Genomic DNA, 25,990 nt, shown 5'->3' with positions numbered 1-25,990 from the left:
ACCTTTGCACAAAGGAGGAGATGTAAACAATGTGAACAACTATCGCACTATAATGGTTGGTTCTTTGATGGCAAAGTTATTTGGATGTATCATGGAGATGAAGATAAGTGAATGGGCTGAAAAGAATGGCAAACGTGCACTTGGCCAAGCAGGTTTTCTAAAGCATCATAGCACTATTGATCACCTTGTCACTCTTCGAGTTCTTATGGAAGCGTCTCGATTGAAAGGAAAAAAGTTGTATTGTTGCTTTGTGGATTTCAAGAAAGCTTTTGACATGGTACCGCGAGGATATCTTTGGAGACGTATGCAAAGCCTTCAAGTGCCGAGAGAATTTATGCATGCAGTCTTTCGCATCTACCAAAAAGTGATATGTCGATTACGTATGGGAGATGGAATTTCAGAATTTTTTGCAAGCACTATTGGTGTCAAACAAGGATGCCCACTTTCCCCAACCCTCTTTGGGCTACTCATTGATGAATTGGAATACATGGTTCTTGATTTTATGCAGCAAGAAGGCATAGAAGAGGTTAAGATTGGAAATGCGGTGATCATGCTTTTGCTTTATGCCGATGATGTAGTGCTCTTGGCACATACCTTAGAAGATGCACAAAAGCTTATGAGTGTCTTGGAACGCTTTTGCCTACATAGCGGGCTGATCGTGAATGGATCCAAAACCAAGGTTATGCTTGTAAAGACCCTCAATGACGAAAATCCATGCATTGTATACAACAATGAGAAACTTGAAGTGGTAGATCACTTCAAGTACCTTGGCCTTGAGGTTCCATCCAATCATAAATGGAAGGATTGTGCAATGCGTCGCTTGGAAGCCGGAAAGAGGGCTTATTATGCATTTGAGAACATGTGCAATGCAGGAGAGATCAAGTGTTGGGCTCTCAAAAAGTACCTCTTTGACACATTGGTGACACCGGTGCTTCTTTATGGAGTGGAGGTGTGGGGTGGAAGCATCGGGTAGTCTACTTGGAAAGAGTTTGAGAATGTCCAAAAGCGTTTTCTCACCAACTTTCTCCAAGTCAAGACACAAACACCCTACATGCTCTTACTTCTTGAGACCGGATCGCTTCCCATTGAGGTCTTGGGCATGGAAAGGGTTGTGGAGTACATGTGTAAGACACAACGTAGCCCTTTGCATCGACTTCCTAGAATCGCATATGAAGCAAGTCAAAAGGTTCAAAAGACATGCAAGAGCAAAATACTAAGTTCGGGGTGGATGTTTGATATCAAGAAATGGTTTGGAAGATGGGATGCATGTCACTTGGTCAAGGATGCGTCGATCGACTCCCAAGTTAATGAGGCCTTCTTACAACGCCAATGTATCATGGCTTGGGAGAAATCCAGAGGTTCTCGCTTCAGCCATTACACCACACACGTTGCCCCAAACTACAAATCTCTCTTCTTCTCGGAACGAGGTAACCGAACCCATTCCTACATCCTTGAGCCCATCCCGTTGAGTGCGATCCGCACCATTGCCTCCATTCGTCTTAGCTCCCATTCTCTACGCTGTGAGACAGGACGTTGGGGCACTGGCGAGGAGTGTCATCGACTTTGCACCTTATGCCCTCGTCAAGTGCGAGAGAGTGAGTACCACACACTACTTGAGTGCTCAGCTTTTGACCACATTAGGTCCTCTTTTCCCCATATATTCAGCCATGAGCTCTCCCTACATACCTTCCTCTCCCAACCACGATGTGGACTCTCTATTGCGACGCTCATTTCAGCCATTTTTGAGCATCGAGAGTCACTTATGAACTCCACTCACACCACGTGACATGTTCATTTGGTCCCATAGGTCATATTTGACCTCCCAGGACGATAATAGAACTATCTATCTCTCTCTCTCTCTCTCTCTCTCTCTCTCTCTCTCTCTCTCTCTCTCTCTCTCTCTCTCTCTCTCTCTCTCTCTCTCTCTCTCTCTCTCTCTCTCTCTCTCTCTCTCTCTCTCTCTCTCTCTCTCTCTCTCTCTCTCTCTCTCTCGCGGGGACTGCTGAGCGCGAGGGTGAAGGGCTCTCTGGCGGGCTACTGAGCACGGAAGGTCCACTGGCACAGAGGGCACGCAGTGCAGAAGTGCCAAGCAACGCGCAGGTCTCTCTCTTTCGCGCCAGAAAATAGTGCGCGCATTGGGCACTGCAAGTCGCCCGTGGGGGCTATCCAACCAGGCATAGCTGTGAGCTACGCAAGCCACGAGCAACGGCAGGTTCTCTCTCTCTCTCTCTCTCTCTCTCTCTCTCTCTCTCTCTCTCTCTCTCTCTCTCTCTCTCTCTCTCTCTCTCTCTCTCTCTCTCTCTCTCTCTCTCTCTCTCTCTCTCTCTCTCTCTCTCTCTGTGTGTGTGTGGAGTATACAGATGCGTACACTTACCTCGGAGTGGTTTTTAGTGGGCCAGCATTTTCATTGAGGAGGGCAGCAGAGACTAGACTGACCAGAGCCCATGCAGCATTGGGTAGATTGGAAAGGATGTGTTCACAGGTTCAGTTTCAGGAGCCTAGGACGAAGCTCTGGCTCTTTGACACTCTGGTGGCTTCTGCATTACTTTATGGAGCTGAGATCTGGGGCCCTTCATTAGATCATCACGGGAGGACAGGCGGCAGTGATGGATGGGGGGACATGGAGAAGCCTCTGGTCTCTATGATCTCGCGGCTCATTAGAGCCAAGGCCTCAGTACCACGTGCTATTCTTCGAGCAGAGATAGCTGCCCCCCCACTAGTGGTTGAGGCGCTCACCAGATCGGTCTCCTTCATACACCACATGTGGGAACTTCCGAGAGACAGATATGCCCGCCTTGCACTTGAGTCCTCTCGATAGTTAGCCATGCAGGGAGATACACCATGCTGGTATGGGGAGATGACATCATGGTTTCAGGCGCATGGGTTCAGCATAGACAGATTGCCTCCCTTCCACTACTCACTGGATGCACCCTCTCTAACTCTTACACAGTCCGAGATCACCAGGCTCATCCTCCAGGACTTGACTCAGCTAGACACCAGGAGGACATGGATACAACCAGCACAGGAGCTGGGCACGAAGATGGCTTTCTACAGAGAGCATCTCCTCCAGCTTACAGTTGATGGCTTTGTGACGAGGCCAAGATACATGGACACCCACTTGTCTCATGGGATACGATGTGCTATCGGCCAGATACGTACATCTTCACACCAACTCCGGATCGAGACTAGGAGATACAACGGAGTACCAGCAGAGGCCAGGACATGCCCCCTGTGTGACATCGAGCCTGAGACAGAGTTGCACTACACATGCCACTGCCCTGTCTACTACGAGATACGAGGCCGCTTCCATTGCTTGTTCAGAGAGGGCTTTGGACCATTCTCCAGAGGCATGCAGTACGAGGATCAGAGATGCTTGGGTTTGTTTTTGCTCGAGCTACACAGACACAGAGAGAGCCTGATGAGAGGAGAGGCTAGCCAGTCCCAGAGACAGATCACAGATTTCTTTAGAGCTGCCACAGTTACTACCACAGCAGAGCTCGTCGTCTCACACCAGAGGCACACTGATCGACCGAGCGACTGAGCTTGGAAGATCCAGACGCCCACGACTGCGGAGGACTACACAGCATCGACGGAGGCTGCATCAGAGGATTCGGATCACTTTGGCTCGACATGCACAACGCCCGGTCAGACTACTGACCATGGAGGAGATTGATGAGATCCGCCGGCGACCGATGCTGGATCTCTTGTGATCTAGCTATCCTAGCTAGCTGTTGTTCACACCTAGTAGTTTAGGATTCCATAGTATTTTATTGTGACATTTGTCATTTCATTTTTGTCATTGTTGTCATCTTGTTACTCTGACTCTGACTTTGTATCAGATCCACCACATTGTAACTTTTTGGTCTCATAGGTCACTTTGGCCCTCTGCGGGGGCTGTGAGCCATACAGCAAGGCTGCGCCCTTAGCAAGACAGGTCACAGGTACGCAGGCAGAAGGCCTTTCCCGTTGTGGGGGCTGTGAGCAGGTGGAACATCAGGACCGCGAACTAACCCTGCAGAGGGCCGCGTGCCTCTATTTTGCCAGTACAGGGGCAGCGTTGGGAGCAGACCCGGCTGGGCTGCATCTCTTGTTTTGAGCAGTGCGTTATGCTGCGCACCCTGCGGGGTAGCCATTGGATACGCGAGCTTGCTCACTCCTGGTGGGGCTACATGTTGTATGCCGGAGACAAGTGCCCGCAGCCGGTTGATAGTGTATTGCACCCTCAAGGGGTTGTGGTTGACTGTATCCTCCACCTGGCCTCAGCTAAGCCAGAGTGCCGAGCCATTTTTGAGGACTCGGCTGGTCTCTCGATTGGGACTCGAGCCCACACTTTTGTACACCAGTGGAAGGGTGAGCTGTGCTGCTCCGAACCCCATTGTACTCTTTTTGGTAGAGCGGTGTTGGCTCCCGAGTTGAGGTGAGTTATCCCTCTCTCGTAGACTGTTTACCACTTACTGGTTGCATAGGCCGCGAGTAGGTGAGCCCGATACATATCTTGAACAACGAAACATGGAAGCAATCTCCCCTGCACAGGACTTGGCACAGGACACGGAAGCCTTCAATGTCTCACATGTTTGCAAGTCGCGTGCAAAGGCAACCTTCATGCTCACAAACAAGCGGATGGCGCAGATGGAGAGGGAAATGAAGGAGTGGAAAACAGAGATGGAAGGATGGCGGAAGGAGAAGGCCAACCTCCTTCAGATAGTCTTCAATGAAGGCACACAATGGAAGAAGGAGAAAGAGAGCCTTAACGCAGAAATACAGACACTCAAAGAAGAAGTCTCAGCCCTCAAACAGGAGACCCCAAACGCCGAGATAGGGACACTCAAAAAAGAAGTCTTTGCCCTTAAACAGGAGCTTGCGGATAGAGTAAGCAGTGGACTAGAGGAAGGCGAACTTCAGCCCTCGGCAATAGATGAAATCAACGAAATCAAGGAACAGGTTAGGATGATCACAGAGGAAGAGAAACTGAGTGTGGCAAAGACATCTTCATGGGCGGAGATGATAACAAGGACACAGAAAAAGGCGGACGAGGCCGAAAAATGGATTGAGGTCGCCAGAAAGGAAAAGGTCAAGAAACCCCTTGTACATCGACGCTTATCAACATGACCCTCGAAGAGAAACAAAGAAGGCGGATGTGAGCACTACATGTGAGAATGACCGGTCTCAAGGACATAAACAATGTGGAGAAAGAGGTCACAAGCCTTACATCCATGATGGGGATGGAGAAGCCTTTGCACACAAACGCATGGAGGGTAGGTAAGAAAAGTGACGGCACGAGACAGTCTTCAAAGGGGAGAGCTCTCATACTACACTTCCCCTCGTTGGAAGAGAAGAAGGAATTCTTGAGGAAGAGGCCTACTCGCAAGGGAGAAGGGAAAGATAGCCTTCTACAAAGATGGACGGGTGGTGATTTTAGAGCGGCGCACTGCATGACGGTGCGAGACCTATCGGACCACACTGAAGATGGCTACCTCGAATTGTAATGGGTCTATGAGGTTGGACGTGGGTGCATTTGACGACAGTTTCAACGACAAGGATATTGTTTTCTTCTCAGAGACTCATCAAGCCCCTGGACACGTAATTCCCCCTGTGATGGGATACAGATGGCAAACAGCTCACAGGACAAATGCGAGATCTGAGCATGGGAGTAGAGGTTTAGGAGTAGTAGTAGTGCTATTCAGAGAGGAACTACAACCATTACTGCATATTGTACGAAGAGATGATCATGCTAGATCTATGTGGGTGAGACAAAGAGCTGACACAGGTCGATTCCTATATATTGCCATATGTTACATTCCTCCCAGTACATCCGTGTATGCTGCATCCACAGGGCAGTCGCCTTTCTCTATTCTAGATGATGACATATGGGAGTTTTCTAGGGATGGTGATATCATTCTCCTAGGGGACTTCAATGCCCGAACGGGCAACTCCCAAACAGTCTTCTACGACACTTCAAATGAGATGCTTAGAGAGCTGGATGTGAGTGAGTTGGGACTTCACAGATGCTCAGATGACAGAGACCAGAAGGAGTATGGGAGATACCTCATGGAAATGACGTCTACACATGGATTACCCATACTTAATGGCTTACAGCGATTTCCCGAAGCAACCGGTTTCAAATGCTTTCCACACAGACATGGGCCCAGTACAGTGGATTATGTTATGACACAACCAAGCTTTGTCCCCTGCATTCAGGATTTCACAGTGGGAGCCAGGCCAGTGGGCATAGCAGTAGATCATGCTCTCTTGACATTTTCCGTTAAATTTCAGTATAGTACAACCCAGACATCAGGAGGCACGTCAAACACCCGCTATAAATTTACACCAAAGACTGATTTCGTTTATACAGAGGAGATCTAGGACCGTCTATTGGAAGGCACAGCTGGCACAAATGGTAAAGGCCTCTCAGTGGAGGAATGCCCCACTCTACTGACTGAGACACTGCATGGGGGCTGCATCAGTGGCATACCCACACACTCAGCCGGCGGGCAAGAGACGACATTCTCGGAGCATGCCCCAGAATAGTTGGTATGATGAGGAGTGCAGAGAGATGAGAGCCCAGTTACAGAGGGATCTTCTTTTACAAGTCATCACTTACAGACAGTCTCGGATTGCTTTCCGACGCCTTGTGCGACGAAAGAAGCGAGCTTACCTGGCTCAGATGCAGCTAGACTTATATCAGATGTTCTTGAGTAGGAACTCAGGAGAGGCATGGCGACTCTTCCATGAGCACTCCCCTCCACCAATGATTACTTCACCTTATGTGTGGGGCCAATATGCGACATCATTATATACAGTTCCTGGACAAGAACCCCTTCGAGACTCTACCAAGCCTTGCCCAGCTACAAGCACTTTCTTTACACTTGAGATGGTACATAGGGCCATCCACAGGATGAGGACCAGAAAGGCATATGATCATGACAGTCTAGTAGTGGAGCACTTTATACATGCCAAGGATCTGCTGATGGAGGTTCTCGCAATGTTGTTCAATCATGCCATGTGTGAGGGATTACCTGAGACTTGGAGGTTGTCTAATATTGTGCCCATCCTCAAGGCTGGTGACCCTACAGAGCCGGGGAACTACCGCACTATTATGGTTGGACACACATTGGCACGGTTGTATGCATCTTTTCTCGAGCAACACTTGAGTAATTGGGCAGAGGGCGAGGGTGTACGAGCAAAGGGTCAAGCCGGCTTCAGGAGGGGTTTCTCCACGCTTGATCATATTCTGACACTCAGGGCCATCATTGAGGAGGGCAGAGCACATGGGAGACGAATATATTGTAGCTTTGTGGACTTTCATAAAGCATATGACATGGTACCAAGAGCTCGATTGATGCGCAGACTGCAGGAGATGCGGGTGCCCATAGAGGTGATTTGGGGGATTATGGCTTTGTACAGATCAGTGGTGGGACATGTACGCACTCCGGAAGGGGTATCTGATTTAGTTCACTCTACTATTGGAGTGAAACACGGCTGCCCATTGTCTCCTACTCTATTTGGTATGTATGTCGATGAGGTGTCTGATTACATTGACAGAGACGGTGACAGGGGTGCCCAGATGGCAGGGACGTGGATCCCATCGTTGCTATATGCTGATGATATTGTGCTGATATCTGACTCACCAGAAGGTATGCAACGACATTTGGATGCACTATGCAGTTTTGCAGAGTATAGTGGACAGTGTGTAAACCTAGGTAAAACCAAGGTTATGGTGTTTAACACCACACCGCAATGGGTCAGGAGATCAGTACCTACTTTCAAATAAGGTCGGGAGATTGTGGAGTATACAGATACATACACCTACCTGGGGGTAGTCTTTACTGGGCCGAGATTTTCTTTGAGAAGAGCAGCAGAGACTAGACTAACTAGAGCTGGTGTGGCTCTGGGAGGAATGGAGAGGATGTGTTCGCAGGTTCAGTTCCAGGAACCTAGGACAAAGTTATGGCTCTTTGATACTTTGGTTGCCTCTACTATGTTATATGGGGTGCAGGTTTGGGGACCTTCTATAGGCCAGGATGGTTGGAGGCGTATCGAGAAGCCCCTGGTATCTATGATCTCTCGGCTGATTAGAGCCAAGGTTTCCGTACCGCATGATATCATTCGAGCGGAAATAGCTGCCCCCCCCCATGGAGATTTGAGGCGCTTACCAGATAAGTGTCCTTTGTACACAGTTTGTGGGATACTACCAGAGACAGATATGCAAGGGTGGCTCTAGAGTCCTCCAAACAATTAGCTCTTAATGGGGATACATCATGCTGGTATGCACAGATGGCATCATGGTTTCAGACACATGGTTTCACCACGGACAGGTTGCCTCCTTTTCAATACTCTCTACAGGCACCCTTGAGGTCTCTGACACGGGTAGAGATTAATAGACTCATTCGTCAGGATCTGATCCAGCTGGACACGAGGAGGACATGGATAGAGCCGTTACAGGAGTTGGGCACGAAGATGGCTTTCTATAGAGAGCGTCTTCTCCACCTCACGGGGGATGGGTTTGTGATTCGACCTAGCTATATGGACACGCATCTTTCGCATGGTTTGCTTTGTGCCATTGGCCAGATACGCACGTCCTCACATCAGCTCAAGATTGAGACTGGCAGATTCAGAGGGACACCAACAGATAACAGGATATGCCGCTTATGCCATCTAGAACCAGAGACAGAAGTACATTACATATGTCATTGCACAGTGTACTATGAGATACGAGGCCGTTTTCATTGTCTATTCAGAGAAGGAGCTACACAGTTTCGAAGGAGGCTAGAGCAAAGGATTCAGGCCATACTCTTTCGTCGTCCAGAGTGCAGATGAAGATGGATCTCTACTCCCCTCCCATATTGTCTTCACATTGTACTGCTTAGTTTAGGGTCCTGCAGTATTTATATTTTGTTATCTTAGTTTAATTTATTTTGTTAAACCGACTTTGTACCATATACACCGATTGTAACTTTCTGGTCTCATAGGTCACTTTGGCCTTTTGAAGACGTTAATATAACATTTCATTTCATTTCATCTCTCTCTCTCTCTCTCTCTCTCTCTCTCTCTCTCTCTCTCTCTCTCTCTCTCTCTCTCTGAAAAAGTCAGGGCTGTATATTACTAAGTACAATATAATCCCGAGCGCATGCCAAAATAGCCTATCACGTGGGGTGTACAAGCTGAATGTAAGGAGGAGAGCCACTATAGTGACAACTCGACTAAAACAATCTCATGGTGGTCGGTGTGACGAGTGGAGGAGACACTACCGAGGAGGGGCATAATGCCACGTAATCTGTCCACCTGTAAGTGTGAAAAAGAGTGGGGATCATGCCCAACGCCGAAGGAAGGCAAAACGGCGAGCCTCGGCTGCTCGAGATGCACGTGAAGAAGAATCCCATTGCCAAATCAGGGTGTGAATGATATCCAGCCAAATGGCAGTGAGGGTATCCTGAAGGAGCTGTGGAGCCGCACTGAGAATGTGGAGACAACGAGCTCTCCAAACATTCCATAGTGTAATACTAGTGATGACTGAAAAAACCTCATCACATGTATGAGAATCCCCCTGCCAAGCAATCTATGGTAGCATAGCCAGAGTCCCTCGCTGATAACCAGCCGAGGTAAGCATAAAGGCTGGATCTGTGTCTGAGCCCTCGTAAAAAGAATGGGGGCCGGGCATCGGCATCAACCATGAGACAGATCCCAAAGTAAGAAATCCATGCTGAACACCTGCTGTGCTAAGTAGAAAGCAAAGTGCAAGCCACACTACATGGGAAGCTGAGCATGACCAAAGACAGTGCAAAGGTGACTCAGGGAGTCGCAAAGGACAGCGAGTACATAACGGATCATGACCCATAGTAGCTAGCCAAGTCCCAACTGGAAGTCCCGCATGCACAATCATCCACATGAGAAAAGAAATACGACGAGCCGCATGTAAATCCCAGATGGCGGACCAAAACTGCTGCAGATAGGCATGAGAGAGACCTGAATGTAACCAGAAACGCATACAAGTGGGCTGCTCTGGCTACTGTCTCATCAATGCTAACCGTCCAATCCTGACAGTGTACTCAAAAAAGGATAGAGGTGCACATGTAGGGTCAGAGTGAGGCCAATGCCACTCTCCTGGGTCCCAATATAGCTGAGATAGGGCACGACCCTCCCACACCCAAAGCCTCCAAAGTGCAGCATCAGCGGAAGCGAAAAGAGGGTCAACACAACGACGCTTCCCGCGGGAGCCAACTACTCTGATGGCCTCCCATCGAGCTCCGGGAAGGATAGGGTGTGGAAAGGTGGCATCATATGTCAATCTATATACCTAGATGAATCTAGGATAAGCCCAGATTCACCCTTGAAGGAAAGTGCAAGGTATAGACCCATGGTAGTCACCCACAAGACAATATAACCATCAGCTCCATCATGCATAGTATTGACTAAATACCACGACATCCCCACTAACATCGTCAGTGCCCAATAGTGGGTGTAGAACTAGGTACTAACATATGCTCCCCAACACAACACACACCACACGCACACACACATGAGCATACATCAACACAAAGTTCAGCATACGAAGTTTCTGTCATGACTCCGGAGATCAAGGGCAGACTCAGCCATAATGAAGCCTAGCACTAAAAGAAGAATTAAATCGAAAAAATTAGCACAAAAATGAGGTAGTTGATAGGGCATACGCACCACAAAAGAATCCCCTCAGACTGGTCAATATCAATTGTGAACAGCATGGTGTCTAAACGAACTAATAAGAGAGTGCTCTGAGTAAAGAGGCCTTCCCAGCCACAATGGGGAGGCATCTGAACCGTGCCTCTCATGATTGCATCCCACTGTGAAGGAAGGGCAGTATCAATCACAAGCAATCTGTCTGCCACCCCGCGACCAATGTCATAATGCTCTGCCACAAAATCAGCATCTAGCATCCATGTCTCATGAAACAACCGCATAGAGGCAGCAGGGCCAGCATCCCAGGCAGCCCAATCAATGTGAGTCCGCTCTCCAAGTTGACGGGGTGGATCAACCGAAGAATCAAGAACTGCAGCATTCCAAATGAGAGGCTGGCGCTCAATCTCCTCACGACATGAGGGAGGTGAGCGTATGATAGCCCGTCGCATGGAAACCCAAATTTGAAGGAGTGATCGGAGGAAGGGAGAGAGGGAGGTGGTGGACAAGGGGGCATCAGTAAAGAGAAAACGATACCCTGTCTGCCAAGTATGACCATCTCTAGTCCCGAGTCGTGGAGTCACTGAGCAAAGAGCGGCCTGAAGAAGCATCTTCCAAGGTTCTTGTCCGGGAAAAAGACCCCGAACAATAAGCTTGGTAAGAAGGACGTGGCTCTGTAACTCTGGATCAATAATGCCAAGGCCTCCCTCTGACCTAGGACGAATGATCGTGGGCCGACGGACTCGAGCACAGGTATCAATAGTCCCGTCTGTGCCACTCCATAAAAAGTTCCGTACTAAGCGGCAGAGCGGAGCCATCACACAAGAATGTAACATCCAACAAGAAGCCGTATACCATACTGTAGCCAGAATGACCTGGTTGGCGACCAATGCACGGCCAGCCAACGACAGATGACGTGAAGAACAATGACATAGCTTCCTACGAATAGACTGTAGCACGGGTGCAAACTGCTGCTGTGAGGTAACATCTAATCCAACCTGAAAGCCCAGATATCTGCATGTCTAACCCGGTCGCAGCCATGTGAAACCATCAGCTACCCCCCAAGTAGGTATGTCATCACTGCCAACCAGTAACCCATAGGATTTATGCCAGTTAATGCGTGCACCACTGGCAATGCAAAAAACCTCTAGGGCCTCCCGCATGGCATCAAGAGCAGCTAGCAAATAGCGTAACATGAGCATGGTATCATCAGCAAACTCCTGATCGATAAGGTCTGGAGCTGTAGGTACTGGCATGGTCAAGCCACAAAATGCATGGCTCTGAGCACGAAGAAAGTCGGACATAGTCTCTCCTACAAACAGATACAGATATGCTGCTAGAGGACATCCCTAGCGGACCGATCGAGAAAGCTCAAAACTGCGATTGACACAACCACCAATAGTAATAGCACTGTTGGCAGTCTTGAAGAGAGCGGAAATGCCTGAGATCCATCTCGAAGGGAAACCCATCCTAGCTAATGTTCCTTCGAGAAAGTCCCACTCAACACGATCGTAGGCTTTCTCGAAGTCAAGGATGAAAAAAGCGAGAGGCTCAGAAGATGATCTGGCCCACTCCACTGCCTCATAAAAAGTGAAGATATTATCCAGGATGCATCAATCCATGGCAAAGCCTGTCTGAGAAGTATGAATAATATTGGGTAAGAACGGCCGCAAGCGATGGCTGATCATCAACGCTAATATCTTACAGACCGAAGGGAGTAGGGTAATAGGTCTCCACTGTCGGAGCTGAGTGGTGTCACCCCCCTTCGGAATAAGAGATATTTCAGTTGTTTTTGTTCGTAAAGTTGTCTCGTATGTCCTTTTTCATTGGCACGTGGTGCCCTCCTGTTAAAGTGGTATCAAAGCTTCAGTCGTGTGCTTTTGTAATAGCAGGCCAATTGTCACGATTGTGATTGTTGCAGTATTACATCTACTCCTAGTTGCAGATACGCAAAGTGCCATGCCAAGGAGAACCCCTATGCTTGGATGGTCACAACCATTCGCTCAAGAGACACGCCTCTTCGCCAAAAGCCACACTCCTTGACGATTGCTCACACCTCTTTGCTCTACGGTTGCAACTCTTCATCCAATGGTTGCGACTCTTCGTCGAAAGGATGTGTCTTTACGTCTAAAGTCGCATCTCTTCACCGTGAGACTTGTCTTTTCATTTGTGTCTCTTCGTCTCCTATATAAGGAGCCTAATGTACTCAGTTTTCAAGCATTCATTTAATCAATCAAACACACACTCAGTCTTTTGAGTCTCAGTTTGATCTTAAGCATGAAGTCTTAAGTCTTAATTATAGGATTAGCACCACTAATCCTCACAGTGGTATCAAAGCAAATTTTTTTCGAGACCCGAAGGTTGTGAGCTTCTCACCCTTGCCGCTACACTCTATCCCCTTCTCGGAGTTGCATGGAAGCAGAAGAAAGATGGTACATACGACCATATGAGGTAACTTGATTTTGTATGTTCCAATTCTATATCTCAAAGACAAAACAAAGATGTGTGTGTGCGCAGCGTACCCGTAGAACTTCGTGCACCCAATTCTATATCTCAAAGACAGAACAAAGATGTGTGTGCACGGCTGATTGTTGAATTTAGCGATGGCTGATTTGCTGGGCTGAATTGCACCCCTTCATGGTTGGCAAGGAGGTCTCTCCCAGGCGCTCTCTCTCCCAAGTGACAGCACACGGCACACTTTGCGCTGGAAAATCTCTTCGCTAGAGTAACAGCAGCGCTGAATTTAATTGAACATCCCAAAGTTTTTATGCCTAGTGGCCGGCCACACTTGGCTGGACTGCCTCAATTTTGTATAAACCATGTGAAACCACACTTGGCTGGACTGCCCCAATTTGGTTAAAACCATGTGAAACCACACCTTCAAGTAACAAGTAAAAAAAAAGGCATCCAAAGAGACTTACATTAGAATATATAAAGCCCAGCCACAGTTTCTTTCGCGCTGGCACTCGCGCACACACTCCCCCGCATGCTGCATGGTCGACGGACGCCACAAAAAGGTTCCTACCTATCGTACATAGGCAAGACTCCCGAAGAGGTTCTACCGACACACGAACAGGTCGTGATTCCACATTCACCAGAGTCGGAACCCATTCTAGACATAGTTTTGGCTTCCGAAGTACCCGTCCCAGAACCTGCTTCAGCACCTATTCGAGTTCCCTTTGAGGCGTAACCATGCCGAATTCTCAGGACGGAGGTGGTGAATCTGATGATGCCCTTACTCTTATCAAGGAGCAGATGGCCACACTTTTCACAAGCCTCGCATCACTTCATACTCGCTTGGATCAGATACAAACGCAAAACTCATTACGAACTCATCATACTGCTTCTCGGATCATGAGGTGACAGTTTCTGAAGATGATTCTAAAGAGTTTTGGGATTCATTATAGGAAGATGATTAAAGTCTCGATCTAAAATTCTCTCCAGTGATTCACAAAGTTGAAGTTACCCCGTTTGAAGAGTGCCTTGAGAAGATTTCCTCTTCACCAAATATTTTGCAGTTATTGGAAGAACTTAAACCAGAAATCTTACATCACATGAAGGATTTTGAAGATCAATCTCTTGTTGCAGTCAACCTGATTATGCCAGATTCCTCTAAAAAGTCTTTGAACGATGCAATGACATGGGATTTAGCAATCAAAGCAAAAAGGTTTCGCAAGAAGCAAAAGTTCAAGACAAAGGTTTCATATAACTCAAAGATTGAAGATTTTCGGAGATTCAATGCTTTTCCAGAGTTCTATCAACATCAGAAGTCGTTTCTTTAACCAAGGCTCTCATTTTAAATGGGAGGGAATGTCACGATTGTGACTATGTTGCAGTATTACATCTACTCCTAATTGCAGATACGCAAAGTGCCATGCCAAGGAGAACCCCTACGCTTGGATGGTCACGACCCTTCGCTCAAGAAACATGCCTCTTCGCCAAAAGCCACGCTCCTTCGACGATGGTCATTTTAAATGGGAGGGAATGTCACGATTGTGACTATGTTGCAGTATTACATCTACTCCTAGTTGCAGATACGCAAAGTGCCATGCCAAGGAGAACCCCTATGCTTAGATGGTCACAACCCTTCGCTCAAGAGACATGCCTCTTCGCCAAAAGCCACGCTCCTTCGACGACTGGTCACACCCCTTTGCTCTACGATTGCGACTCTTCGTCCAATGGTTGTATCTCTTCACCAAAAGGATGTGTCTTTACGTTTAAAGTCACGTCTCTTCACCATGAGACGTGTCTTTTCATTTGTGTCTCTTCGTCTCCTATATAAGGAGCCTATTGTACTCGGTTTTCAAGCATTCATTCAATCAATCAAACACACATTCAATCTTTTGAGTCTTAGTTTGATCTTAAGTATGAAGTCTTAAGTCTTAATTATAGGATTAGCACCACTAATCCTCACACCAATCCTCCCAAAAGAGCAAACAAAGCAAGATGGCAGTTCCAAACTTCACAAGAAATTTTCTCGCTTTTTGGGGAAGAAAGATCCAAGGAAAACTTTGCAGTTTCTGTAGCATTTTGACAACATCTACGTTATGGGGATCTACTCAGAAGAATCAAAGATCCTTCAAGCCACCGATTTTCTCAGGGGCAGTGCCATGCATTGGCGGAGGTCTTTAGCTACCAAGCCGCTAAAGAAAGGATTTGGCAAGCTTTCAACAAAAATTTTGCCCAAAGTTACATGCCATCTGTCATCTACCTGTGTAGCTGCGAGATCATCAGTAAAGCATTACATCCGCACAGTAGTCCTGCCTGGCCACCACAATGTCAACAAGCCACTCCACTGCCACACCACCAAATCCCCCCCTCCCTTTTTTGAGAAATCCGATTGTCCTAAATGGGGCCAACACAAACCAGCTGAGGATTGCTTTGTCACACGAGCTTGGGTCTTGCACAAGACGATAGCAAAGGATAGAAAAGTAATCTTGTCAAAAAAAAAAAACCAAATATGCATCCAGACCTAGTGCTTTTGTCATGTACTTAAGCCCTAACATAAGGCATCACCCTTGGACTTTCACACACCTAGCTCCTTAGTGCATCTCTCATGTACCAAAGCGATTACCACTATGAGCTGTAGCACACTCTGCCCCACACACCTCAATAACACTACCAATTGCAACGGAACGTTTCTTTTATGCACTCTTTCAAGGATGTTTTTGCCTGCTCTTACAAAGATTTGGAAGGAATCCTACCAAATTGGGTGTCCGCACTATCTCCCTGGTCGATGGGCCTAAGCCAGCTAGAGGCCATGCTTACAAGCTTAACCCCAAGTATGCAGAAGCCGTCAAACTGGAGCTAAAGGAAATGCAAGAAGCAGGGATCATTGTGCCCATGGAGCACTTTGAGTGGCTACCACCCATGGTCATCGCACCCAAGAAGCAATCCAATAAGATCCGCGTATGCGTCAACTACCACGCTCCGAACAAGGTCACCCATAGATGCAGTCTTTGCCCGACCCTATATTTATATGCACTAAATCCAATGCATTCTTGCTTACTAGACCTCTCAGTATAATTCCTTCCGCTTTACAAAATCTCCTAGATAAAACTTCAGTGACCTTTCACTTCAGCTCGTTCTTCGAGGTTATTGTACTAGGGTGTTTGTGGCTCAATTTTCCAGTTTTCTATCAACTTAGATAGTGCCAAACATATCCAGCTGTACACATCCTGTGCTTTCCTTGACAACTTTCACTTCAGCTCGTTCTTCGAGAAGATTGTACTAGGGTGTTTGTGGCTCAACTTTCCAGTTTCCTATCATAGCGCACGCACCTCTCAATATAATTCCTTCCGCTTTACACAATCTCCTAGATAAAACTTCAGTGACCTTTCACTTCAGCTCGTTCTTCGAGGTGATTGTGCTAGGGTGTTTGCAGCTCAACTTTCCAGTTTTCTATCAATTTAGATAGTGCCAAACATATCCAGCTGTACACATCCTGTGCTTTCCTTGGCGACTTTCACTTCAGCTCGTTCTTCGAGGTGATTGTACTAGGGTGTTTGTGGCTCAACTTTCCAGTTTTCTATCAATTTAGATAGTGCCAAACATATCCAGCTGTACACATCCTGTGCTTTCTTGGCGCACTTGGCTATCTGCCAGCCATAGCTTTATAATAAACATGACTGCATATGTAGGGACTGCACCTTTCAGTTGCTTGGCCCAGACAAAACGCAGAAGTTGCTCAGAAATGTGGGAGGAGTTGTAAGCCGGTGGCTTCAGCAATGAGGTTGAACGCTTTTGCATGGTTACACACCTGTTGACAGAAACTACCTACTACTTTTGGGCAAACTTCTATGTTGTACAAAGGAACAAAAAAAGGTAACATGCAGCCTAAGTACTTGGTTGACAAGAATTATTGCTCCCTCTATGGTAGCCACTGGCCACGGCTTCCCCTTCTTTGGTACAGTCCACAAAATATTGAGAAACGAACAATTCTAATAGTGAGTACTTCAACCACTGCTAGGCCGAAAATTAAAACAAAAATAACAAGAAGAAGAAGAACAAACTTTTCACATGGTATCATTTTATCACAGTCATTTCAAAGGATAATTAACTACCTCACGCAAAACAGCAATCATTGCTATATTTGTCTTGCCAGCCCCCGTAGGTGCACATACCTGCCATGCATACGCACAAACTCATTCCAAACCTCTAAAAAGACACCAAAAAAATTATAAGCATCAAAACTTACAAGAATGTTTTCATTGCTGTGATATGCTGTTTGAAATATTCTGCTTTGGATGCGATTGAGAGTCTTGAATCCTTCAAACGCTGTTTGAGCAAACTCATCAAGCTCCGCTATTTCTACCTGTATCATTGTGAACCCTTCTGTTTGTCACAACGACTAAAAGCATTCCTTTCAATCTCTTTCTATGTGGTTAGATTCTACACTGAAACACTATAAACACGTGGAGAAAACCTACATGACACAAACTGCCAACAGCAGCTCTACTGCAAAAATTTACAAGTGAACATGCAAAAATAACATGCACACATATTTACCTGAAAAAATTTTAAAAGCACACACAAAACACAGTGCAAGTCACACACTCATTGGACCTCTGTAGTAACAGCTGTCAATGTCGCTGAAGACTGCTTGAAGACGCCCGCTGCTGCTGCTCGCCATCGCGCTGCTCCACCCCCCACATCTCGCGCTGCCCCCTCCCTCCTCTCGTGCTGCCCCTTTATCCCCCCCCCCACCGTGCGTTACTTTCTCTTTCTCTCCTTTGGAGGAGTTGGCAGGCCTGCCTTCGCTCTCCAATCCACCTCCTTCGCATTCAAACCGTCCTCGTACGCCTTCACACTGCACAGCAGTAGACACAAACGGAAGATTCTGCTCCGCCCGAGAGGGACTCAACTGAAGCCCCCTCACCCAACACCATATAACCCACAATTTGACTTGCTCTTTCGCCGACAGATCAAGCGAGCTTAGAAGCAAAGGTGGTGAAACCGGCCGGTAGACGTTTGCTTTCACCCGAAATTCTTTACTTTAGACACACACAGAGTACATTGCAAAGGTAACCTGTAACGAGGATTAACACCCAAGTACACACACGGCTCGGGAGCTAGAATGCTCCGAGCAGACGCCGACAACCTGTAGGCCCCAAAATTGGCGCCCCTTTCGGTATTTCTTTATTCTTTAACAGAGGGAATAAAACCTGTGTTCTCCTACAAGCCGCCCCGCACAATCTAGGCTAAGAAACACCTGTTCTGGCCCGATTTCGGCAACATAACTGTACTAGGACGCTTCACAGTCAGTATCCCCACGCAATAGGTGACTTTCCCGATGCATACGGACACTTTTCAAAACCTGGCGAGAATCTGCAGCCTGCTGAATTCTCTGTTTTCTGCCCCGAAAATGCGCATCTGTAGCAAGACCTCGAGCTCCGGCACCTGTAGGGCTACTTGCCCTTTGAATCGTACAAGATTTTTGGCGTGAAACCTCTCCGAATTCACCTGTACCTACGGGGGATTAGCCGCTAGCTAATCCAGTACCTGTGCAAGAGGCTCTTGCCTCGGCAATCGCGCATGAACCCACATAACTGTACATTGGTCAAATGAAAAGCCCACTACTGGGGCATAACATACTGCTCGTAGGGGAGACAAAGGGCAGTGCGTAGCGTGCTGGGCATCACTCCTGGCACCGCACTGTACATAAGAGGGAAAGGAAGCACTCCATAGCTCTTAACCTGTGACAGAATGCAAAAGAGGCTCTCTCCCAGTTTAAAATTCAGCTCCCATTTTTCCCTTGAGAGGCAAGTGCACAGAAATGTGCCACTTGGCGCATTTACAAGCATTTTCCCGTTTCGGGTTCGCCGCTTAAAAATATCCTGACCGGTTGCCCAGTTGACTTTGCGGCAGAGTTGTAAAATGTTCCCCTAGTCATACCGGAGGTAATGACGCGAACACATTTCTCGGCCCAAAATAGCAGTTCCCTAAATTTTAGGAGATGTCATCGAAGAACGTTCCAACAAACTATTGATGCGAGCGGAAAATCCTGTCCATCATTCTGTTGAACATGGCAGGAGCATTTGTTAGCCCAAACGGCATCACTAAAAACTCATAAAGACCAAATGTCGTTCTAAACGCAGTCCTGTGCACATCATAGTTACAGGGGACGGGGGGGACGGGCCCTAGGGCCGGGGAACGGCCGTAACCAGGCCGGGAACGGCTGGGAACGCCGAGGGACGGACGGAAAACTGGCCGGACGGGTGGGTCGCAGGGGGGACGGACCGGGGACGGCCGGGGCCGGACCGGGGTCGGACGGACCGGACGGGGACGGCAGGGGTCGGCCGGGGTCGGATTCAAAAAAGTGACCGTTTTTGACCGTTTGCAACGGCTCTGTGCAGCCCCAACTGCCATATTTTTTAAGCCTTGGCCCTTGGGAGGCTATAAAAGGCTCCCTTGGGCCTCTTAATACTCATAGTCTCAATACTCAATGCTCATTCCATTTCCCTCAAGCTCAAGGCTCAAGTTTGAACTTTGAAGCTCTCCTCTCCCTCTTCTACCCACTTTGAAGCTCTCCTTTACTCTCTCTCCACACAAGCTCTCCTCTAACCCTTCTAACTTCTAAGCTCTACTCTCTCGAGTCTCTCCACCATCATGTCATCTCAAGCCAACTCCACTTCTCAAGCCGCTTCTTCTCGAAGGAGGCCCGCCGTGCAAACGTAGTCGTGGTGGGATGAAGTCGACTTTAGCTCGCGTGGCAAAGGTGGCAGTGCAAGACCATGGACGTGCAACCTATGTCCATACAAGAGATCGGGTGGTTCAAAGAAGAGGTTGGATCTTCTTGAGAAACTCACGGTGTATGAGGTTGCGGAAGCGGCCAAGAGGGGCCGTTTTGTTGCCGTTGATCCCTCCGCCACGGCGACACCGCGAGAGCAAAGGGAAGCCAACCTTGACGACATCTCTCGAACCTTCAAGAGCCATGGATCTACACCGTCCTCTTCCCTTCCGCATCGCCAAACCACTCTCAACGAAAATTGGAATCCTAAATTGAAGGAAGAGGTAGATAGGTCGGTTGCCCGATTCTTCTTCCACGACCACATTGCCTTCCATGCTTCGCGGTGAGTTTCCCTTGGCATATGCACATTGCAATCTTCCATTTTGTATTCATAATGGGTTATAATTTCTCGACTCTCCATACTAACGCAACATGCTCTATTTTGTGTGGATAGGTCTCCATACTTTCGAACCATGGTTACGAAAATAGGGGAATATGGTTCCTCTTATGTGCCACCTTCATCGGAGAGGCTGCGCACCACCCTTCTTGACAAAGAGAAGCTTGCCGTGGAGCAAGCGGCCCAAGCAACAAAGGATTTGTGGGAGACCAATGGCGTCTCTCTTCTTGTAGATGGATGGAGCGACACCCGCAAGCGGTCCATCCACGGCGTGCTGGCCTACTCTCGGGGGGAGATGTACTTGGTGGAGTCACATGATGCATCCGATAGTGGCAAGGCCACCGAGATGCTTGCTGCGGAGTGGACAAGCACCATAGAGATCACCGGCCCGGAGAATGTCCTTTGTATGGTTGCAGATGGAGAGGCGTCAAATAGGGCAGCCAGAGCTATCATTGAGGGCATGTATCCCAGCATCCATGTCACATTTTGCATGGCGCATTGCCTCAATAACCTCCTCAAGGACATAGGGAACTTGTCATGGATTTCACCCACCATTGGTGACGCCTCTCGAATTGTCTCCTTTGTGCTCAACCATCAAAAAGTGCGCCATGAATTCTCAAAGAGGAGCCAGTTGTCTTTGCTCAAATATTCAGAGACAAGATTTGCATTCAATTGGCTTATGCTAGGCCGCTTGTCTACATGTGGCGGAGCCTTAAGGGGCCTCTTTCTCAGTGATGAGTTCCAGGCCATGCCGGAGTCTACATCAGCAGTAGGATTGAAATGCCGAGAATGGGCCGACGACGCCGCTTGGTGGGAGGAGGTGAAGACGCTTGACGCCATGGTCAAGCCTATTCTACACCTACTTCGAGTGATGGATGGCTTGCAGCCATGCATTGGCAAAGTCTACGAAGCCATGGATCGGATGATAGAGGCACTTGAGAAGCTTGTGCCTGACCCTGTTCAGTATGCGGAGATTCATGGCTTGTGTGAGTCGAGGTGGAATGGATACTACTCTCCACTTCATGCGGCAGCTTATGTGCTTGACCCTGAGTTTCAAGGAAGGCATCAAGAGACCGACAAGGAGGTGAGCAAAGGATGGCGGCTTGCATTGGAGCGCCTTGAGCCTAGCAGTGACATTAGGCGCAAGATTAGAGACGAGCTACTCAACTACAGGCAAAAGAAGGGCTCCTATGGATGTGTAGATGCACAGCTTGATCGCAACAAGATTGGCTCGGTTTTGTGGTGGGAGGACTATGGAGGAGATGGCCCACATTTGCAGCGCTTGGCTGTTCGTGTCCTTAGCCAAGCATGTACCACTAGTTGCTTGGAGCAACTATGGAGTGTGTACAGCCACATTGCCTCTAAGAAGAGGAATCGCCTTGGCGTTCAGAGGGCCAATGATTTGGTGTTTGTGAGCGCTAACTTGCGCATGCTTGCCAAGAGCATCACACACAAGGCAGATCCTTTCACTGAGTGGGAGATGGCATAAGAGAATCCATCTATGGCCGATACTCTTTTGGAGGAGCTAGAGGAGGATTTCGAGCCTCAATGCGAGTCTCCCGAGCCGGAGCCCTCATACGTTGCTGACTACCTCGACTACGACGAGGATGTGGAGATTCAGCAGGCAAGCACTTCTTGAGTTTGATGATCATTGATCACTCGACTCTCGAGTCTAGACTCTTGAGTCTACGACTCTACCTACTACATAGCCCTTTGTACTTTTTGTTATCCTTGAGGCCTCACGCTTGTCCTAAGTCCTTTAGGCTTTTTGACTCTTGAGCCCTTGTGGCATGCACTTCTCATTTTGTATCCATCGATCATCGATGTTTTATTAGCACATTTCAGCCTATATGACTCGTGTTCTTTGGTCTATTTAGTGTAAATTTATGGTAATAGTGATGCTCTATGTGTGTGGCATGTGTGTAGGTCAAAAAATGCCAAAAAAACTCTCTTTTTTTTTTTGTCGTTCCGACCCCCGTCCCCGTTTCCTGACTTTTGCCGTCCCGACCCCGTTCCCGACCCCGACCCGCCGTCCCATGTAACTATGGTGCATGTAACTATGGTGCACATCCTCTGGCCTTATACGAATCTAATGGTACCCACTCTTAAGGTCTATCTTGCTGAAAATTGCAGCACCCTCTAAACGGTCGAGAATATGATCAATTCTAGGAATAGGGAACCTATTCTTGGTTGTATTCTTATTCAACGCACGGTAATCAATACACATGCGCCATGAGCCATCCTTCTTCTGCACTAGGAGCACTGGGGAGCAAACGGGTGAAGAACTAGGCTGAATCAGCCCCTTCTCTAATAATTCCTCAACCTGGCCCATAATCTGTTTCTGTTGCGCCGCACTAACCCTGTAGGGAGGTCTATTTGGTGGGCTACACCCTGGCACCAAATCTATCCGATGGTCCTCGGGTCTCTCTGGCGGCAATTGCGACGGTAATGAATCAGAAAAACAGTCACTAAACTTTTGCAAAAATGCTGACCTTTCTTTATCTAACACAGATAAATTTGACTGATCACTATCTGAGACATCACGTGCAAAAATAAAGTACACAGAAAGATGATTCTTTATTACATAAGTGATAGCAGAAGCAAATACAATAGGGACTGACTCTCGTTTAAGCTTTACATCCAAGATGTGAGTTTTGTCCCTATGCTGTACAGTGATCTTTTTGTTCTAGGCATCCAAGACTCCATGCACTCAGAACATCCACGGGATCCCCAACAAGGCGTCACAACCTTCCAGTGGCATGATGTAAAACTCTTCCGTGTCCACATACGACTGAATATGCAGACGCAGTTTTCCAATGATGGGAGTAACACACTCTGAGTGGCCAGGACATGCCAACCCTGCCTCTGTTGTGTACCCCATCTCTTCAGCTCTGATGCCCAGCTTCATAGCTAACTCTGGTGAGATAAAGTTGGCTTTGGCACCTTGATCAAAGAAGATGAGTGCCGTCTGATCCCTAACTTTACCCCATGCCCTGCATAACTCACTGGCATCTGTGCTGGGCCTGTCACCCACCATGTCTAGCATTAAACCCGCCGTGGGTTTAGGCTTCTTGCCTTTCTGGTCTTCTTTATCCTCTGAGTCAGTTGGTCTTTTCCTTTGTGGACAATTGATAGAAAAGTGACCAAGCTACTCGCATATAAAGCATTTGTTCTCATCCATTAGGACCTTCTTTTCCTCGAGCTACTTGCGCACAAAAGGCTTCCTTTTCTGTTTCTTTGCCTACGCTGCAGAAGTCCCGGCTGAATCCTTGTCTTTGGTGGCCTTTTCTGTCCCCTGTGACGCATCAGGAGCCGTTTTCACAAAGGGCTTCTTCGCTGAATTTTTCTTTTGCTGCCCTCCTTTGTCACTGCTCGGAAATCCACTATCCTCTCCTTTCAACAAGGCAAGACCAGTGTTCGCAACTTCCATAAGCTGAGTAAGGGTAGCCACTCTGTTCTTTGTACAATAACCGCGAAGCCCTTTAGGCAGCCCACAATAGTACTTCTCTATCTGCTCTGTCAATGGCACAAATCTGTAGGAGGTCACTGAGAGTAACGCTTTACAAAACCTCCTATTGTACTCCAGCAAGCTCTTGCACGAAGCTGAAGTAAGCTGGTGCCAATCTGTCATGACGTCGGCTTCAAATTCATTTGACAGCCAAGCAGATGCAAACATTTGCTTGAAGTAAACCCAAGTGGCGGGTGCATGTCCTTGCATTAACAATGTCATCCACCATGTAAGCGCATTGTCCTTTAAGAAAGTGGCAGCTTTCCTGACCTTCGAGGCCTCTGTAAAATTCCCTCCCGCATAAGCTGTATCAAACTGCTGGAGGAAAGCGAGGACCTTTGTCTTATCCTCGAAACCACTGAAGGTACTGAACTTTACCGCTGCACCACCTTCTTTTTAAGCCTTTGGCTTCTCTAGTGCCCCCAAGTTGTCATACGGAATGGTCTACAATATGGGCACTGTAGTAGGCATGATCGGCACAACTTGGCCATTCACATTTTGCGTCAAAGGTGCGATATCTGGCTGATGTCCAGAAAAACCAGCCATGCCAAAATGACCCTGTGGCACCCCAAACTGGCCCTGGTTGCAGTGGAAACCTTGCTGCATGCCAATACTACCATACATGGGGTTTGGCATGATGCCTTGCATACCCCCGAACACTGTTCCTAGCATGTATGGCTGACTTCCAAGCGCATAACCAGCCATACTTTGGAACACTGATCCACCCCCAAAATACCAAGGATGTACCGTGGGTGGTGGAAAAACTGAGTGCATAGCCTGGTATCCAGCCCCCTGTCCATTCAAGACAGCATGCTTGCTCTGAAAGGTGGCGGGCTGAACTGGCATAACCTGTGGAATAGGCGTTCTAGCCACCTGTTCAAGCACGGGAGGAACCTGCTTTGGAGCCCCCGACTCCGCAACATGCGAGTGTTCCCTTTCCTCCTGCGCCACATGAAGTACCTGGGCTTGAGCATCAACAAGCTCCGTACGCGGCGTAGGTTGCCTATTTTGCTTTTGCACTGGTGGCGCTTACAAGAATTCCATAAACCTCGGATTCTGCACCAGCTGCGAAAAGACATTCACCGCGGCAACTAACTGAGTCTTGAACGCATCATCCTCAAGTTGCCCAGTCATAAAGCCTTGTACTAGTGGAGGGACATTCACGTTGATAGGAGGTACCGACTGACGTGGCCGTGAGCTCTTGCCAATCTCAAAAACCATAGGAATCTCCTGCCTGTCCTTTGAAGAGGAAACCTCTTCCATAATTCCCTTCCCCTTGTCGGCCATACTGTAATCCCCGCGTTCCTGCCCTTTGTGTCTTTACCCAAAACAATCCAGGCTCACTCTTTAAGGAAAAAGTGATTGATGTCCCGGCAACGGAACCATGAAACCGGCCCGTAGGACAATAGACGTTGGCTTTCATCCAAAATTCTTTACTTTAGACACACAGAGAGTACTTTGCAAAGGTAACCTGTAACGAGGATTAACACCTAAGTACACACACGGCTCGGGAGCTAGAATGCTCCGAGCAGACGCCGACAACCTGTAGGCCCCAAAATTGGCGCCCCTTTCGGTATTTCTTTATTCTTTAACAGAGGGAATAAAACCTGTGTTCTCCTACAAGCTGCCCCGCACAATCTAGTCTAAGAAACACCTGTTCTGGCCCGATTTCGGCAACATAACTGTACTAGGACGCTTCACAATCAGTATCCCCACGCAATAGGAGACTTTCCCGACGCATACGGACACTTTGCAAAACCTGGCGCGAATCTGCAGCACGCTCAATTCTCTGTTTTCTGCCCCGAAAATGTGCGAGTTCACCTGTATAGCGGTCCCCTTGCGTCCCCGAACCTCTTGGGGGTATAAGGGTCCGTTTAGGGCCGAAACCCTAAACCTGCAAAAATACACAGCAGGCTGTAATGCCCTGTTTTGGGCTCCGTTTCGCGTGCCAGTCACATCTATAGCAAGACCTCGAGCTCCCGCACATGTAGGGCTACTTGCCCTTTGAATCGGACGAGATTTCTGGCGTGAAACCTCTCCGAATTCACCTGTACCTACGGGGGATTAGCCGCTAGCTAATCCAGTACCTGTGCAAGAGGCTCTTGCCTCGGCAATCGCGCATGAACCCATATAACTGTACATTGGTCAAATGAAAAGCCCACTACTGGGGCATAACATACTGCTCGTAGGGGAGAGACAGCAGTGC

General features: G+C 48.0%; 1 protein-coding gene across 3 annotated transcripts in view; it reads right to left on the bottom strand.

The window, feature by feature from the left end:
- LOC147459892 (U5 small nuclear ribonucleoprotein helicase) overlaps positions 1-25,990 on the bottom strand; it is a 253,188-nt gene that overhangs the window by 145,174 nt on the left and 82,024 nt on the right. For all 3 annotated transcript variants that reach the window (XM_086511073.1, XM_086511074.1, XM_086511075.1), the window contains exons 8-9: positions 17,348-17,464; positions 17,214-17,273 (exon numbers count right to left, since the gene is read on the bottom strand). In XM_086511073.1, the coding sequence (XP_086367199.1) occupies positions 17,214-17,273; positions 17,348-17,464 (177 nt within the window). The remainder of the gene's footprint in view (positions 1-17,213; positions 17,274-17,347; positions 17,465-25,990) is intronic.

This window comes from Adiantum capillus-veneris, chromosome 4 (assembly GCF_014529385.1).
Source record: "Adiantum capillus-veneris isolate H3 chromosome 4, ASM1452938v2, whole genome shotgun sequence".
Classification (NCBI taxonomy): domain Eukaryota; kingdom Viridiplantae; phylum Streptophyta; class Polypodiopsida; order Polypodiales; family Pteridaceae; genus Adiantum; species Adiantum capillus-veneris.
The sequence above is the reverse complement of the archived record's forward strand: the minus strand, read 5'-3'. Positions and strand labels throughout refer to the sequence as shown.